Below are 16074 nucleotides of genomic sequence, written 5' to 3'. Positions count from 1 at the left end.
AGCTCTATCCTGGAGATTTATGGAATTAACTGCGAACCAGGCACCTTCAGTTTAAAGATAATTCTTTGTTTCTGTTATTGTTAGGCTAGAGGTTTCACGTTTTACCTGTCGCTGTTTGATTGGAAGGTGTTTGTTAAAGTCTTATTCCTTTTCACAATATGTCTCTCGCTGGACACAGGTGAGTAGTGGTGTGATCACTCTGGTGCATTGTATCTGGTCTCAGGTCGCCTCATTGACGCACCAGGCTGCAGGGTTGGCCCTGGAGCTGTCCAGGTGCTGAACCTCCAGCGCTCACGCCGGCCAGCTGTGTCCTATCAGGTAGGCCTTGAATGTCTGAGCAGAGTCAAGGAGGCCTCCAGAGTAGCCGCCACCCGGAGCAGTAGGGAACGCACACACCTGCACCCTGGGTAGTGCCAGGCAGTGCCCACAATTTCTAGAATGTGTGGAAAGTCGGTCACAGAAGGGGCCTGCAGTTCCAAGGATCTGGGGTGTCACCAGGCCTCTTGTTATGGATAGTTGGGGGCACAGCTGGAGTCGCGATGTCACATTGAAGAAGAAATCGCTCGCCACTTGCTTCAGTATTTTATAGATATAAAGTGAGCGCCCTTTCGTATTTCCACAGGAGGATAGTGGCCGCAAGACCAGGGTGGAAGCGCCACATTGGGGGAAGAGTGCATCCGCCTTTCCCGAAAGTAACCATCGAGCCCTCTCCAAACTCCTGCATCCTTTCACGCTGAATGAACAGGTTCATTACTTGACTTGGGTTACGGGAAGGACTCCCGCCCTGCCCTCTCGGCGCACCCCTGTCATCCTCAGGTTTTGGTCGAGCGGTTTGGCTGCTGAGTAAAGCATTAGTTACCCCTCCACTGAGAGATAAAACTAACCAGCCCCGGCGGACTGCCGTTATGGCGAAGTGCAGTGTCCACGCGTGAGGGGGGGTTCCGGTAAAGCGAGCCCGGGTGACGCGCACCCTCCGGGGAGGGAGTAGGTTTCCAGCTGGCTGTCAGTCTGTCAGTCAGTGACCTGTGGGGGCGGCGGGTGCATGCCCGTGTGTGACAGGAGCAGGGTGGGGAAGGCAGGGGCGGCGGCGTGCCTGTATATATACCGCGCCGGCGGAGGCAGAGCGCACAGAGCGCGCAGCCCGGGAAACCCTGCTGCAGAGACTGACGGCGACCTCAGGTAGGCGCTACACGCGCAGAGCGCTTCACGATACTAACCTTTCACTCACGCACCAAGTTCACACACCCGCTTTAGATCGCAGGTTGAAATACGGTTACTTGTTATTAGCTTCGTGTTTTGGTCCGTTTTGCATTACTTTTTATCTCGTGAATGTTTCTTCGCACCACGCTTTGCTGCATCTTGCAAAGAGCTGCTTTTGTGCGCTTTGGTCTTGTTTTGCCTGTACAGTGCCAGACACAGTAACGGTAACTCAAGGACGCTGCCCGGAGGTAATCATGAATTTATTCTATTGCAGGCAAAGCAAAAGTTCAAGGCAAGAGATGTGATGTGTATTTTAAACTTACTGCTGAAGCAGCCATAGTTGCGCATAACTATCTGAAGAGTATTTTCACACATGTATCGCGGTCCTTGTCAGTTTGCGAGCAGCTTGTCCTCCTCACCCGTGGGATGTGCAATCTTAGTAAATATCCTCCAGTGATGGAGGGAGCATTTCCTCGGTCTATGGCACATATGGGGCGAGGAAGAGAAAAGAGTGAACTTAGCATGAAATGTGCGGAGAACTCCTGTTGCTGTGCATGCATGCGTCCGTTTTACGAGCAATTTCCATATCCCATAATTATGATTTTATTTTGGAAAATCAAATTGCAAACTTCAAATCGCGCTACGCAGCTCTGCGCTTGTGGCACGATGGAAGCCTGGTAGCTCAATATGAATGTTTTTCTCTCCCACCTGTGTTGTAGAAGAGAAGCAATCCCCGAAAATATTGGCACTTCCATAACTCTTAAAACTCATCCATAGCGCTGTAGAAGCGACGCACGAGCAGACCAGAGAGATGACAAAATGTCTTTGATGACTTTGGAACATGGAAATGTGGGTCCTGGCTTTGGGACAAGACATAAAATAGTGTAAAAATGGGTAAATCGATTATTCGGCCTATGCCTAAAGATTTAAATATATTGAATGCAGTTGCCTATCGTGAAAACCCCATTCAAAGTGCATGATCTAGGATTACTCGGTCCCTTCTCGTGGATGCAGAGATTCCCGTTGCTGCCCGCTAAGTGTGTATTTGGGCACCTGTTTGCACATGCATCAGATAGATTCTGCGGGATGTTTATTTCTCTCTATTATTTCATAATTGTAGGTGTTGAGTACATTTCAGACCTTGCTCCGACGAGGAGTGCAGCGCCCACACAAAATGTGTTTGTTGTCGCAGGAGCATGTTGAGCGCGAGGCGCTGTCCAGCGGTCAGCAGGCGAGTGGGGCTGGTGGACGTCAGATGGCAAACACCAGGAAGGGGTGGGGAACCTGGAACGGGACCGGGACCGGACGGCACAACAGAGGGGGGAACGCACAGGGAACGGGGCCAGAAAGCACAAGAGGGTTGGACAGGTACTTGGAAGGGGACCGGACGGCACAACAGAGGGGGGAACGCACTGGGAACGGGGCCAGACGGCACAAGAGAGTGGGGCACGAACTTGGACCGGGACTAGACATCACAAGAGCTAACGTTTTCCTCCCATGTGTCCTTACAACACGAACGTTGCCGGGTGTTTGAGGGTCCACCGTGTATCTCAGTGGGTGCACGTGCCGATGCCGTGTGTTCCTAGTGCCACGCAGGAAAGCGCTTGTTTGGACACGGTGCTGAATGAATCCCCTGAACTCCGGCCTGGCCCTGTGTTGAAGGGGGGGGGGGGGGTGAGGTCTCTTGCGTGTTTCTCGGTGTTAGACTGCGTGGCAGGGTGTTATAGAATTATAGAAAAGCCGGCTCCGCAACACGGCAGAATGAAGCGCGCAGTGAATGATAGCGCGCTTTATTTGTCCGACTGACACCTTAACTTTCGGTCTTACTCAGGATTCCGCATTGAATACATCATGTTTGCGCTTCCATGGTGGTCTGAGCCATGCTTAAGTTTTTTTTTTTTAATGAGCTGCGGTGAATCTGAAAGGTGTGCCCCTTGTCTTGTGGTGGACGTTAGGAGGGTACAGACAAGAGCCGTGACTGACAATCTGACCTCGCCAGTTCACAACGTTGTGTGATCTTGGGCGAATCTTGTGATTTTCCTATGCCTCCACCGGTTCTGAGAAAATGTTGAGGCGCTTAGAAAGAAACTAGCAACATTTATTAAGCGTGGTATGCAAATGGAATGCTGTGTGGATCTAACTTCGCACTCGCGTAAAGTGTGTGCTTCTTCATTTCGAATCCCTGCGCATTCAAACCCTGGCACTTGAAAGGGCTTTGAGCAGAATTCCGAAGTTAATTAATCAGCGCAAAATATATTGGCGTCCAGCTATTGTTAACTAGTCATGCAATTCTCTCTAATTTTTCCATCCTGCTTTGATGTTCTGATAAAAACAATCGCATCATTAACTGTGTAATTGGATTTACTTTAGACCTGACAAAAAGACTCGGTAGTTTAGATTCATTCACAGACACGATTTACAGCGACGGAGCCCTGGGCTGGTTTTAATTATAGATTATTCTAAATTGCCTTTAATGCAAGAGAGTGTTATTTCGACACAACGTGTTACTTTTTTGTTATTGCAACATTACTTTAATCACACACAATACAAATGCACATCTATCCACGGCTAACCCTCGACTTGTCTTTCATAAACTAAGCAGGTCGCCTTGGAAATGCATTTGTCCCACTCAGCTCTTTAATATAAAGTCAACTTTTTTACTCGCAAGCTCTGCATGGTTGGCAGCTGTACCCCGCTTCCTCAATACCAGGGTCACTAGGTGACCCCATGCCAGAAAGGCAGAAGCGGCCAGTCAATAAATCAATGCATTCTGGGAATCGTAGTCCTGGTTCAGTTCAACAGAAGGGAGAAAAACGTATGTGATTGATTGTTTTGTAAAGCGGTATCTTCTGAGAAGAATATTTTTTTCTGGACACGCCTTATCATGGTTTGTCCTTTAGAAGTCAGTAGGCCGTCTCACTCCCTGTCATCGCGGACACCATCACCAACCCCGAACCTTCACCTGCCACTCACTGCGGGCAGGTTTGTTACCCCGGCTGCCTCAGTGGAAGCAGACTGAGTCCTCGGCGCTCAGAAAGTAGAAGGGTGTCACCGAAAGCCCTGGCTGGGAAACAGGGTCATGGTGACGTGGGTTGAGGAGGCCCTCCATGGAGGGAAAGGCAGGGACTTGAAGAGCTGTGCCCTGGCGCCATGAACTTCTCAGGTGACCCTTCTGCACGCTCTGGTTCTTGTGAAGAGATATTTTAGCTGTGTGTGGACAACAGCACCGCACAACATGACTTCACCCCGCCCTGCTGATATCAGTGAAGCCCAGTGTTTAATTTGTGCTTGTTGTTTCCGGTGCGGAGCACCAGCACTTATTTCTAAGTTTGCTGTCTCAAGCATTTACTGCGAGCAAAAGACACGTGGGAAAGCTAGAGGAAGAGAAAAACGAAAAACGAAAAAGCATCAAAAGGAACCTGCAAGAGTGAGCCGAGGGGGCAGGGAGCGGCTCTAAATGGGTTGAAGAGGCCCGAGGTGGCTTCAGGATTACACTGTCTCATTATTATGTGCTCGCACTTTTAATTGCAGCAAGAAGAGAGGTTTGAGCACTGGCACCTTTTTATTTATAAGTTAAGCACTGGTGAAGCCCAAACTTGGGCCCAGAGCAGATTCTGATAGGTTGTGCACACGGGCCCTGCCGGCCCTTCTCCTTCAGTCACACAAGTGGTCACTTTTTCTGTTATTTAAAGTATCAGAGGGGTTCTAGGCAGTGCATTGAATGGGCCGGTACTGTCCCGTACTGAGTACCGGCACTTTTTATTTTGAGAGTGAGAGTACCTGCTCTTCTCCAGAAAAACGTAATACTTTTAGTTGGAGAGTACCAGCACTTCTCAAAAACTCTCAGGTACTCTTAGAGTACCTGCACTTCTATTTTTCCATTTCAATCACTGGTTCTAGGTAAATTTCTTAACAGATGGAAGCTCCGTCCCCCATTGCCCCCACTCTTTTGTTCCACCTTGTGGGGTGTAACAAGACCCCGTTCTGTCTCTGAGCACGTGACGTTATGAAGGCGCAGACCTGTATTTTACAGGCACTGCGAGCCACTCCCACCTCGGTGTGCGGCGGTCAGCCAGGCACTGCCCCTCAGTTCACAGCAGTTTGATGTGGTACTTTTACTGTTGTAAATGAACGACCAGCTGCGGTCTAACTTGTCAGGTCTGAAAATTGGAAATCTGGCTTTTATCTCCTATACCCTTCTAGTGCCAGAATTCGAAGTGATGGGAGCTGAGAAGCAGAGACTGGCAGAGCATCTCACGCCTGGCAAGGAGCTGCTTGCAGGCTTCTGCGAGGTTGTACCTCCTGCTGTGTGTGTCTGACTATATACCCCACTTAAGGATAGTTATAAGCTAACCCCATGTTCTGAGGGTAGCCTTCAGCCAGTAGTACTTAGCACCTGTCGCCCACACTTATAACGGTACAGCGGAAGTCATTTGTGCCCCCAGGCTTAGTGCCGTCGGCTAAAATGTCATCGTTGTCTCATGATCCCTATGGATGCCAAGCAGCACTTCCAGCCAGTCCTCGCTTTTTAGCCCACCAGACATTTGCAAGCGTTATAGGTCCGTAGTCTAACTAGAAAAGAGAGACAAGCCCCGTAGTCACGTGATGCTGGGTAACAAGCCAGGACTGCCTCAAGTTGGCACAGGGTCACTTACCAGGGAAGACTTAGAGTTATGACGTGGGGTAAGTTGACAGTTGTGGCCATAATGGACAGGTGTATCCTACAGACATAAGTGAGTTTGAACAATGAACCATGTGGTCTTTCATGAATGTATGTGTGTAAATAGTGTTTTATATGCAAGCCCTGAATGCATGTGTGTAAGCAGTATTTTTTACATGCAGTCCTAGCTGGAAACAAGGGGGTCCTGTGCTTCTCTCGTGTGAATCATGCTCACCCTATCACCCCATAACACCTCAGGTCCTCGTTTCCAGTCCTGGTCTTTCACGGTACAAACGTTGCAATGGGGTCTAATTGGTGCAGTTCAACTTAACAAAGACTACAGTTCCCAGGATCCCTTGGTTTGTTGAATGGAAGATGTGGGCTGGAAGTGTGTTGCCCGGTGACACGGAGTCATCGCATAGCCCCTGCAGGCTCCTTTCTTTGAGTAAGGCAGTGGCACGGATTTCCGTGAGATACAATCAGTAGCGCCTCTACGGCAGAGGGTCACTTAGAAGCCTTGACATTCCTCTGTGTCACCCCCTCTCCGGGAGGCAGCGGCACTCTGCGTGATTGAAGTGCATGGGTGCTTTTATGGTTGGGTTGGGCATGAATCTGATAGCAGATAAAGCCCCGCCGCTTGCCTGGCGCTTCTCGCCCCCTCTGCTGTTGGTTCACACCTTCTGCGTGGTCTCCAGCTTTACCGCTCACTCGCTCGTTCTCTCCCAGCCAGTGCTTTACATGGAGGTGTAGAAGTGCAGGGGCTCTCTATTCAGAGTACCCGTTTGCACCTGGAAAGTGTCGCTACTCACCCATGGTACTCAGTACCGGACAGCACCTGCCCATTTAAAGCACTGACTCTTCCGAGTGTCCTGCGCCGGTTGCGTGGTCCTGCCAGTTGTTCTTGCCCCTGGTACCCGTGGTGCCGTTTGCCATGCTGTGGGTGCGGGTCTGCGGGCACCGCAGTGCCCGGGTCAGATGATGCACTTGCAGGTGGCATGAAACAACGGGCGAGCTCGGCTTTTGGGCTCGCTCGCTTTCCGTCGGGGGCTGTGGCAGGCACCCCCTGGGGTTTGTGCAGTCTGTTGTCTTATGTTACTTCACACGTCGCTGCAGCCTCGGGTTGTGACCTCCAGCTGCAGCCTCCCGCAGTCACGTGAAGACAGAGCAGGGGTGTCCGGCACAGGGAGGGAGGTGCAGTCCCTGCTGCTCCCGCCTGCAGCAGCCCCCGCCCTCCAGGCCCCTCCCCCGCGAAGACAGGAGCCTCAAGCACCGCCTTTCACTGAGGTGCAAAACATCTCCCTCGCATCTGCACGCGCGCCAGGAAATGCCGGGGGAAGCGGAAGTGACATCACACGCTGCTTGAGCTTTACTTTCACTCATGCACACGCTTAATATACCCACGCGTTCACACCTACACACACCCACGCTCACACACTCACCCGCAAGGAGGACGCAGACAACATACATTTAGAAGCAGTTTTTACTCACCTCAGCTGCAAGGGTCAGTCACAGTCCAGCTAATGGTACTCCATTCTTTATTACACTAATAGTGAACAATGTAGCATTATTTACCATTAGTGCAATAAACAAATTGACACACAAGACAAGTAGTGCACAAACGGAAGTCCTTAAGCACTAGCTGCCCCTGTGTTCCTGGAACTGATTTTGCCACCGATGAGGCCAGGGGTCGCAAAAGCAGTGCCAGGGGTCGCAAGGGGCAAGCCAGGGGTCACAGCTGTGGCAGGGAAGGGAGAGAAGAACAGGCATCAGAGAACGAGAAAGGGGGATGCTGGTCGATCACCGCCACCTCCAATGGCACTAACAAGCAGAATGTTACAGAGCAGGGGACGTATTAAGCCGTATTGTGCTCCACCGCAAAGTGCTTGTAGGTACGCTAGGCATGTAATAAATAAATAAATCCAGGATTTGTAGAGCATGGCAAATCACCTGTGAGAGTTTCAGGGTGCTGAATTGTAGGCATGGGAAGACTAAGCCATTTGCCCAGAATCACAGGATGTTGAGCCGACGCCGAGAATCAAACCTGGTTCCTCCACCTCTGAAGTCAGCAGCTCTGGCTGTGAACCCACACACCCCTTATGCCCTGAGCAAGAAATTTGAGGCATGGGTCCCCAGTTATGTCGAATTCTGGGTGCTTGTGTTCTACAGATGCAGTCAGGTTTTCCATGGGACGACTCCTGGTGGCCCACCGCCCTAGGCCTCGCACGCAACCTCGGCATCATCCTGGACCCCTCCCTCTCCATGACACAGCAAATCAATGCTCTAACCTCCTCCTGCTTCCACACACTCCGCACTCTAAAAAAATCCTTCAAATGGATTCCCCCAGAAACCAGGAAGACAGTCACCCACGCACTCATCAGCAGCAGACTGGACTACGGTAACGCCCTCTACGCCGGCACCACACTCAAACTCAAACTCCAGAGAATCCAGAACACAGCCGCACGCCTCGTCCTTGGCCTCCCCCGCCACAAACAAATCTCACTACACCTCAAATCCCTTCACTGGCTCCCCATAGACAAGAGAATCACATTCAAGATCCTCATCCACGCACACAAATCCCTCCACAACACCGGCCCAACCTACCTCAATGATAGAGTGAACTTCCACACTCCCACACGCAACCTCCGATCAGCCGACCTCGCCCTAGCCACAGTCCCCGGCATCTAACGCACCACCACAGGAGGCAGGGCCTTCTCCTACCTCGCCCCCAAAACCTGGAACTCCCTCCCCACCAACCTTCGCAAAACCAAAGACCTCCTGCTCTTCAGACAGAACCTCAAGACATGGTTGTCCGATCAGTGACCCTCCCTGCCCCCTCCTTGACCTCCCCCCCCCCCCAGCGCCTTGAGACCCTCACGGGTGAGTAGCGCGCTCTACAATTTTTTTTGATTGATTGATGCTAAGTAGTGCCCAGAGTTTATGTAGCCACTCACTGTGAGTTGGCACTGTCTCTTTGCTCCCATTTCGACAGGAGGACTTGCTTGGCTGCACTCAGGGTTAGTGTAATGGCCTTCCACCTTGCCAAGTGAAGTGGATGAGTCAAAGCTTTGGGAAACCCTAGCAGGATATAGCTGGGGAATCGAGGTATATCAGTATCATACATGCTATCAATGCCTGCTAGTATACCAGCCCAGTATCGGTGCAGTTTGGGACAATGCCATAGTAAGTGAGTCAGTGTGTTTGGCTGTCCACATTTGAGCAAGCATCTGCCATTGCCTCCTCTTTTCCACTTGATGGCCCTGGCTGGCGTATAATAACAATTGTGTGTTATTTTGATTTTGGCCCCCTTCCCTGAAGAGCTACTTGCTGAGGTGTGGGACCGCTACAAAATGTCTGCCCTTTTTTTGTCTGTGAAAGGGCGATCGCATTCCAGTTCCCATTTCCGTTGAGCCAGGGATATGTTAGGATTTAGGAAGGTGTTGAGAATGGCATAAATGTCAAAGAGGAGTCCCTTGTCTTCATAGCGGGTAAGAAGACGCTTCTCAAACTTCGTGAGTGGTCTGCGTGTGAAGGGGCACACTGGAGGGTGTGTCACCCAGTGTTTGATAGTGATATAATGTTAGTATTTGGTTTTGGGTATTCCATAGTCAGTTTTAGCTTGTGGAAGGTCCAGCAGTCCCTATTAACCAAATACGCCCCCTACCCTTTTACAGTTGGCTTTTTGCCAGGGAGGAATGTCGTGCCATACACAGCAGGGGGGAACCAGGTTCCCAAAAATAGGTGTGAGCAGTGAGGTAGGTGTGGAGAGTTTCTTTGCCACTTTAACCTTGTCCCAGGTCCCAATAATAGCCCTCACAACTGGGGAGATATATACCCCAGTGGATGGTGTTTTTGGCCAGTTAGTGTATTTTCCAGATATGGATGCCAACAATTGCTTGGTCTATAAAATACCAGTGCTTTGCCATGCTTGGCCTATCCATTCCATTATATATCTCAGTTACGCTGGCTGGTGGCAGTGCGTCAAGTGAGGAACCCCCAAACCACCTCCTTCTACAGGCAGGTGAGCACTTTTCCTAGCCATGCCCACTTGCCATCCCAGATATAAGTTTCAATCAACTGTTGGAGTTTCTTATGAACATCTGGGGGTGGCTGCAGGGGAACGGATTGCATTAGATAGAGGATCTTCGGAAGAAGGCTCATCTTGATTGCCGCTATCCTACCTACCCACGATGTGTGAGTCTTCAGGGCAAAGCGAGAGTGAGGAGGGTAGAGCGGCTTGAGACAGGAAGCCCAGAAACGAGTGTCTGGGACTGGCGGTCTCAGAAACAGAAAATGACACAAATGCGGCACTAAAAAAGTATAAATATGGGCCCAAAAGAGCCAAGAGGGCATAGAATTAGCCAAGGCTAATATAATATAACCTTGTGCCGGGAATTTTCCAGCGCTTTTAGGTTCTCCAAGGTTCGGTGTCCTGGTTCCAACTTTTTATTTAAAAAATAAAAATAGCATCACTTTGCTTATTTTAAATAGCATCACTTTGCTTTTTTTTTTTTTTTTTTTTAAAGCAGGACCACTTTGCTTTTTAAAAAAATAGCATCACTGCTTTTTTTTTAAAAATAGCATCACTTTGCTTTTGAGTACATGTAGCTCTGGATTTCACACGATGCACGGTGATGAGCACAACGAACGTAGAACTGGATGGACATGTCTAGAGCAACTTGTGTATTACGAGGGCTTGCTCGTCACGTGTGGGATCGGGAAAGGGACGAATTTCAGCTTTGCGAGGGAGCAGCAGCCCAGGAAAAGTTGAGTTGTCGCATGTCAGGTGTGAGTAGCTCATCCAGACCTGGCTTCCTCTGTGGAGTCTGGTCCTCGTTTCCATTTTTCCCATCATCAGTCTAGGACTACAACTACCAGAATGCAGAGCGAGAGAAGTCACCGATGAAGACCAGTGAACCATGCCTGGCCCAGGCTTGAAAGCCCCTCATTTGGCTCATGGATAGTGAGGGTTCGTCGAAGGGACAGGACGGTGGATCAGGGTGGCCACGGCACGTTCGTTGCCGGTGGGTGACTTAGCATCGCGAATAATCCGCGCCCTTGGCTGGTATCACCCCTGTAACGTGTCAAAGCAAAGTGTAATTAGCGATTCTAGCAGCCACAGTGCCCACTGACCCACCGCTGCGGCTCCCTCTAATGGACAGTTTCTCTCTCTGCTTCAGCTGTTGTGTCAGATTGATGGATTTCTTTTATTGCCTCATTTGTAAGCTAGCTAGGAAGGTTAATGTGCCTCCTGTTTACAGCTGTAATAACACCTGCTATTACGGCTCGAAAACTGTGGCATCTGGTGCTAGGAAAAAACAATAACCCTTGCACACGCACGCACACCGTGGACGTTTTATTATTGTAATAGTGGTGAGGAATACAAGTTTTGTTTGTTCAGGCAGTAGTCATTTTAAGTTGCCCTACGTCAGACATGATGGTACACTCACAGATGTTTTCCCTTTGTAGTCCAGTACGTTTAGTTCTGTTTTCTCCGCGGAAACTTTATAGAGAACATATGGAGCGCACGAGGCGTCCAAGTGCAAACAGCAACAAACAAACTATCCTACGACAAAGATCATTTCTGAGGTTGGAGAAAAAAACATAAACCAATTAGACGCAGCTACGCGCAGACCTCCCACCATCCTCCTTACCCGGTTGTTGAACTCATGGTCCTACTCATCGACAAGTCCCCTGGCATCTCTAGCTTCACATAAACCTCCTGCACATCCTCCATACCCAGTGTGTGAGCTCATGGTCGTACTGCTTCTTAAGTCTCCTGGCATCCCCAGCTGGATGTAGACCTCCTAGCCATCCTTCATACCAAGATTGTGATGTCTTGCTCATACTGCTCCACAAGTCTCCTGGCATCTCCAGCTAGACGTAGATCTCCTGGCCATCGGCCATACCCAGTGCATGAGCTCGTTGTACTCCTCCACAAGTCTCCTGGCATCTCCAGCTAGACGTAGACCTCCTGGCCATCGGCCATACCCAGTGCACGAGCTCGTTGTACTCCTCCACAAGTCTCCTGGCATCTCCAGCTAGACGTAGACCTCCTGGCCATCGGCCATACCCAGTGCACGAGCTCGTTGTACTCCTCCACAAGTCTCCTGGCATCTCCAGCTAGACGTAGACCTCCTGGCCATCGGCCATATCCAGTGCAGGAGCTCGTTGTACTCCTCCACAAGTCTCCTGGCATCTCCAGCTAGACGTAGATCTCCTGGCCATTGGCCATACCCAGTGCATGAGCTCGTTGTACTCCTCCACAAGTCTCCTGGCATCTCTAGCTAGACGTAGACCTCCTGGCCATCGGCCATACCCAGTTTGTGAGCTCATTGTATTCCTCCATAAGTCTCCAAGCATCTCCAGCTAGATGTAAACCTCCTGACCATCCTCTATACCCAGTTTGTGAGCTTGTCGTGTTGTACTGCTCCACAAGTCTTCTGCCATTTCTAGCTAGACGTAGACCTACCACCATCCTCAAAACCTGGTTTGTGGGCTCATGGTCGTACTGCTCCACAAGTCCCCTGGCATCTCCTACTAGATGTAGACCTCCTGGCCATCCACGTAGCCCTCCAGATGACTGACCTGTTTCTTTTCTCATAGGTTGTCATATAATGGGGTGCCTCAGATCTGCCAAGAAGATGTTGGCTGTAACTTGCACTACTCATGGGTCTTCTCCTGAGAACACCATGATACACCTTGTATCTCAACTCGAGCCACAAAAAAACATTCTCTATTGTCTCCTCAGATAAAATGGATCAAATACTAGCAAGAGTTAACAACGCCTGAACTGTGATGGAGAAAAAAGACGCAATCTCCATAGACCCAAACCTCCTTCAGGATGATCAATGCAAAACAAAAGAAAAATTTGCAACCATGAACAAGCCATAACTGAACTACGCCCTTAGTGTACTGAAGTGGCTAAACACACCATGGAGCTTATGAACATGTAGGTGCATTCCTTACATACAATCGGATCTGTCATGCATTGCAGCTGACCTGGTATACTCCACAGACTGAACTCCCCACACACGCTGCATTGCAAACTCTCCACACAATAGGGCACGGTTGGAGGCTGATGACTTGGTTATATAGAGGAATTCGAGATCATGCTGGAATATCAGTACTGCCCCTAAAGTTAGCCTGGGAAACAGAGTTGCAGGTTGCCTTCAGTCATAAGGAGTGGAAAGACATTCTGGAATATCCTTCAAATTCAGACAGACCTACATAGTACATAGGGCCTACCTCACACCACTGAAAATCCAGAAGCTCTTTCACTTGGCCTCCCTAGAATGACCCAGGTGCCACACCACAACAGCTTACCTGACCCACATGCTTTGGGGCTGTACAAGGCTGTCGCCCCACTGGGCTGGAGTATTGTCTACACTAACTGAGATCACTGAACGATCGTTCCCCAACACCCCTCAGTCTGTAATTCTGGTTATGTACCCTCGTCCTTAGAAGGCCAAACTAACCACAAAGTTCTTGGACCTAGCCCTTGTTCTGGTGAGGAGGGCTATCACCAGATGCTGGAAGTCCTGTGCCTCGTCTCTACTTTTGTCCTGGCACAAGGATCTACACCACTGGGTGCAGGCAAAAAGTACTTCCCTGCACAGGGAAGAGAAACCTGGCCTCCGTCGAGCCCCGATAGCAGCCTTCTGGGGCCCTCTTTTCCAGGAACACAAAATCCTTTTTTTTAAACAATGACCTCTCCCCCTGAACAGACGCACCATCTCAGTTATTGTTCCCTCCTAAGATGAATAACACACATTTCCCATCTTTCTTTTCTAACACTCATAGATACATGTATCATCCCCTGTATCGCCCAGTAAAAAAAACGATCACAATCTTGTTACACATGGATCTCCTTGACCTTCTCTTCCATGATGGACCATCTTCAATAATGTTGTGCAGAGTTAATTACAGCCCCCCCCGTACTTGTTTTCTAAAGATGTAAAAGTTTGAAGCAAATTGTTTGTATGCTGTCTTGGTCATGGTTTGAAATAACTCATTGTGAAGCTACATCTACTTTTGGATAAATATATATCATTACTTGTACGTTTCAAATCTATACAATTGTAATCTGTTACCATTAATGTTGGCATGGTTTATCCAAAAACAATAAAAATTGGTTTAAAGAAGTGTTGAGAGTTGGTGTGGGAAAACAGGAATAACGCTGACAATCTTGTGCTTTCTGTTCCCCCATTGATGCATTTTCATCTCTCTTTTTCTTTTAACACCCTCTGCTTCGTTTTTTTTTTAAACCCTCTGCAGATGTTCATCAGTTTTATTACTGAGGAACGTAACAAGCCTCCTTTCTGTTTTAGGTATTAACAACCCCTTGTTTTCTGGTCGACCATGACTGCTTTCACGTGATGACTTTAGGTCAAAGTCTTGCCACCTTCTAAGTTTTGAATCTTCTCTGTAAACTGCACCCCCTGCAATATAGTTGTACTTAACAAGACATTCATGTTTTATCTTATCAAATATGTGACTTCGCCATACCATGGTATAACTAGGAGCAAGGACAACTAATATTTTTCGGTAACTAAAGAGATTTTGCTGGGTCATTTGGAAATCTAAATCAGGGATAATTCATAATTAGAACTTTCAGTACGCATTTCAACGTGGGTAGAGTATTGCATTCTTAAGAATGAGAGTAGACTGTGTGAAACCAAAATGGGACACATTAATCCGAGTCAGGGATCCTCAAGTTGAATCTAGATTGAAGGTTTGAAACTTTTAATTTGAGATACATATATTTAGAAACAAGAGGGAGCAAACTTTAGTTCGAAAATCTGTAGTATCCATGGAAAAAACACCTATTTAAAAAACAAATGATTTGATTAGAAAATGTATAGAACTTAAAAAATGTATATTTTTAATTTAAAAATCACATTATGTAATTTGGAATTTAATATCAAAACTTTAAAAACATTTTTATTATACATTTGAATAAGCAAAGATTTAGAAACTGATACATTTTACAACCTTTGCCTGAACATAACTCCAACTTGGACAGTTACTTTGTGTTAATAGTACTTTAAAAGGGCAGGTTTACTATTCTAACTCCTGTCTTGGGCTGGTTGGGCTCTAGAGTCAAATAATTTGGGTTTAACAGTCAAACCATGATAGACTCTAGTAATGGTCACAGCCTGCATCGTAAACGTTTCACAAAAAGTGTTTTGAATCCAAATGTTTTTCGAAGTAAATGTGTATCACCTAACACCTCACAACTGTATGCACTGATGAGGCATTTGCTTCCAGTTCAGTAGATCATCTGGTAGGTCCACGTCCATTATTGCAATCAAGCATCCATCCTTGGCAAAAAGTTGAGCCCTTTAACTCTCTTGCTCATTTGATGCTAGATACACTATTCCCAGCATCCAGGCTCCACAGAACAGTGCAGGCAACTGATGGAATTGTGTTGAGGGGCTAAATATGCTTTTCATTCTCTACATCAGCAATAGACAAAGAAAACTAATCCATATCTGATTCATAGGAATTAATAGATTTCAAAGAGTAACAAGAGCCGCAGGTGCCCGAGGAGATACAGCAGGGGCTGAGGCTTGGTCAGAATGCTCAAGCCAATAAGATAGTGCACGTCAAACACAAAGTAATGGTTACCCTATGAGTCAAATGACTGTCATTTCTTTATTCACTCACGCACAATCGCTCATACCCCTATACTCCCTTTCCTGGAGATCAAACTAGAAAAGATCTTTGAGAAATCGTGTTCCCCCACCTCTTCCATAATTACGTGGCATAGACAATGAGTCCCTGGTTGATGCATGGAAAACCCACAAACATCAGGAGCTTTCAGTGTACAGTTTGGGTAATAATACCTAGGAGCACATTGAGCCACCAAAGCTGCCAGCCCCACTTGCAAATCAATACACAGCCACCGTTTTACAGCCATTCAGTGACATCCTCTCACATCCCCGCCTCCCATGATGTGCCATGTGGGTTATAGAACCCCGCTCTGTGCTGTCCTACCAGATAACTGATGTGAGTGCTATGAAATGACCCAGTTGAACCGGGGAGTTGTAGCGAAGTTTTCAAAAAAATATCTCAAATGTAGCCTAGATTTTAGGACTCTCTTGTAGTTAGAACATTCTTCTCAAAGAAGGCAAATTTTCTATTTAGGAAATGCCTAAAGCAGCCCTGTCTACTCCCGTTTAATTCGAACTGCCCAAAAGAGAGTTTATCCTGGC

General features: G+C 48.2%; 1 protein-coding gene across 1 annotated transcript in view; it reads left to right on the top strand.

Annotated features, from left to right (window-relative positions):
- The first annotated feature begins 1019 nt into the window (after positions 1-1019).
- The window catches only part of PNOC (prepronociceptin), a 380746-nt gene continuing 365691 nt past the window's right edge, over positions 1020-16074 (top strand). The window contains exon 1 of the mRNA XM_069233772.1: positions 1020-1179. Within this exon, the coding sequence (XP_069089873.1) occupies positions 1043-1179 (137 nt within the window). The 5' untranslated portion in view covers positions 1020-1042. The remainder of the gene's footprint in view (positions 1180-16074) is intronic.

The sequence above is a fragment of the Pleurodeles waltl genome, chromosome 5 (genome assembly GCF_031143425.1).
Source record: "Pleurodeles waltl isolate 20211129_DDA chromosome 5, aPleWal1.hap1.20221129, whole genome shotgun sequence".
Taxonomy (NCBI): Eukaryota; Metazoa; Chordata; class Amphibia; order Caudata; family Salamandridae; genus Pleurodeles; species Pleurodeles waltl.
This window is presented reverse-complemented; position numbering and strand designations above follow the sequence as displayed.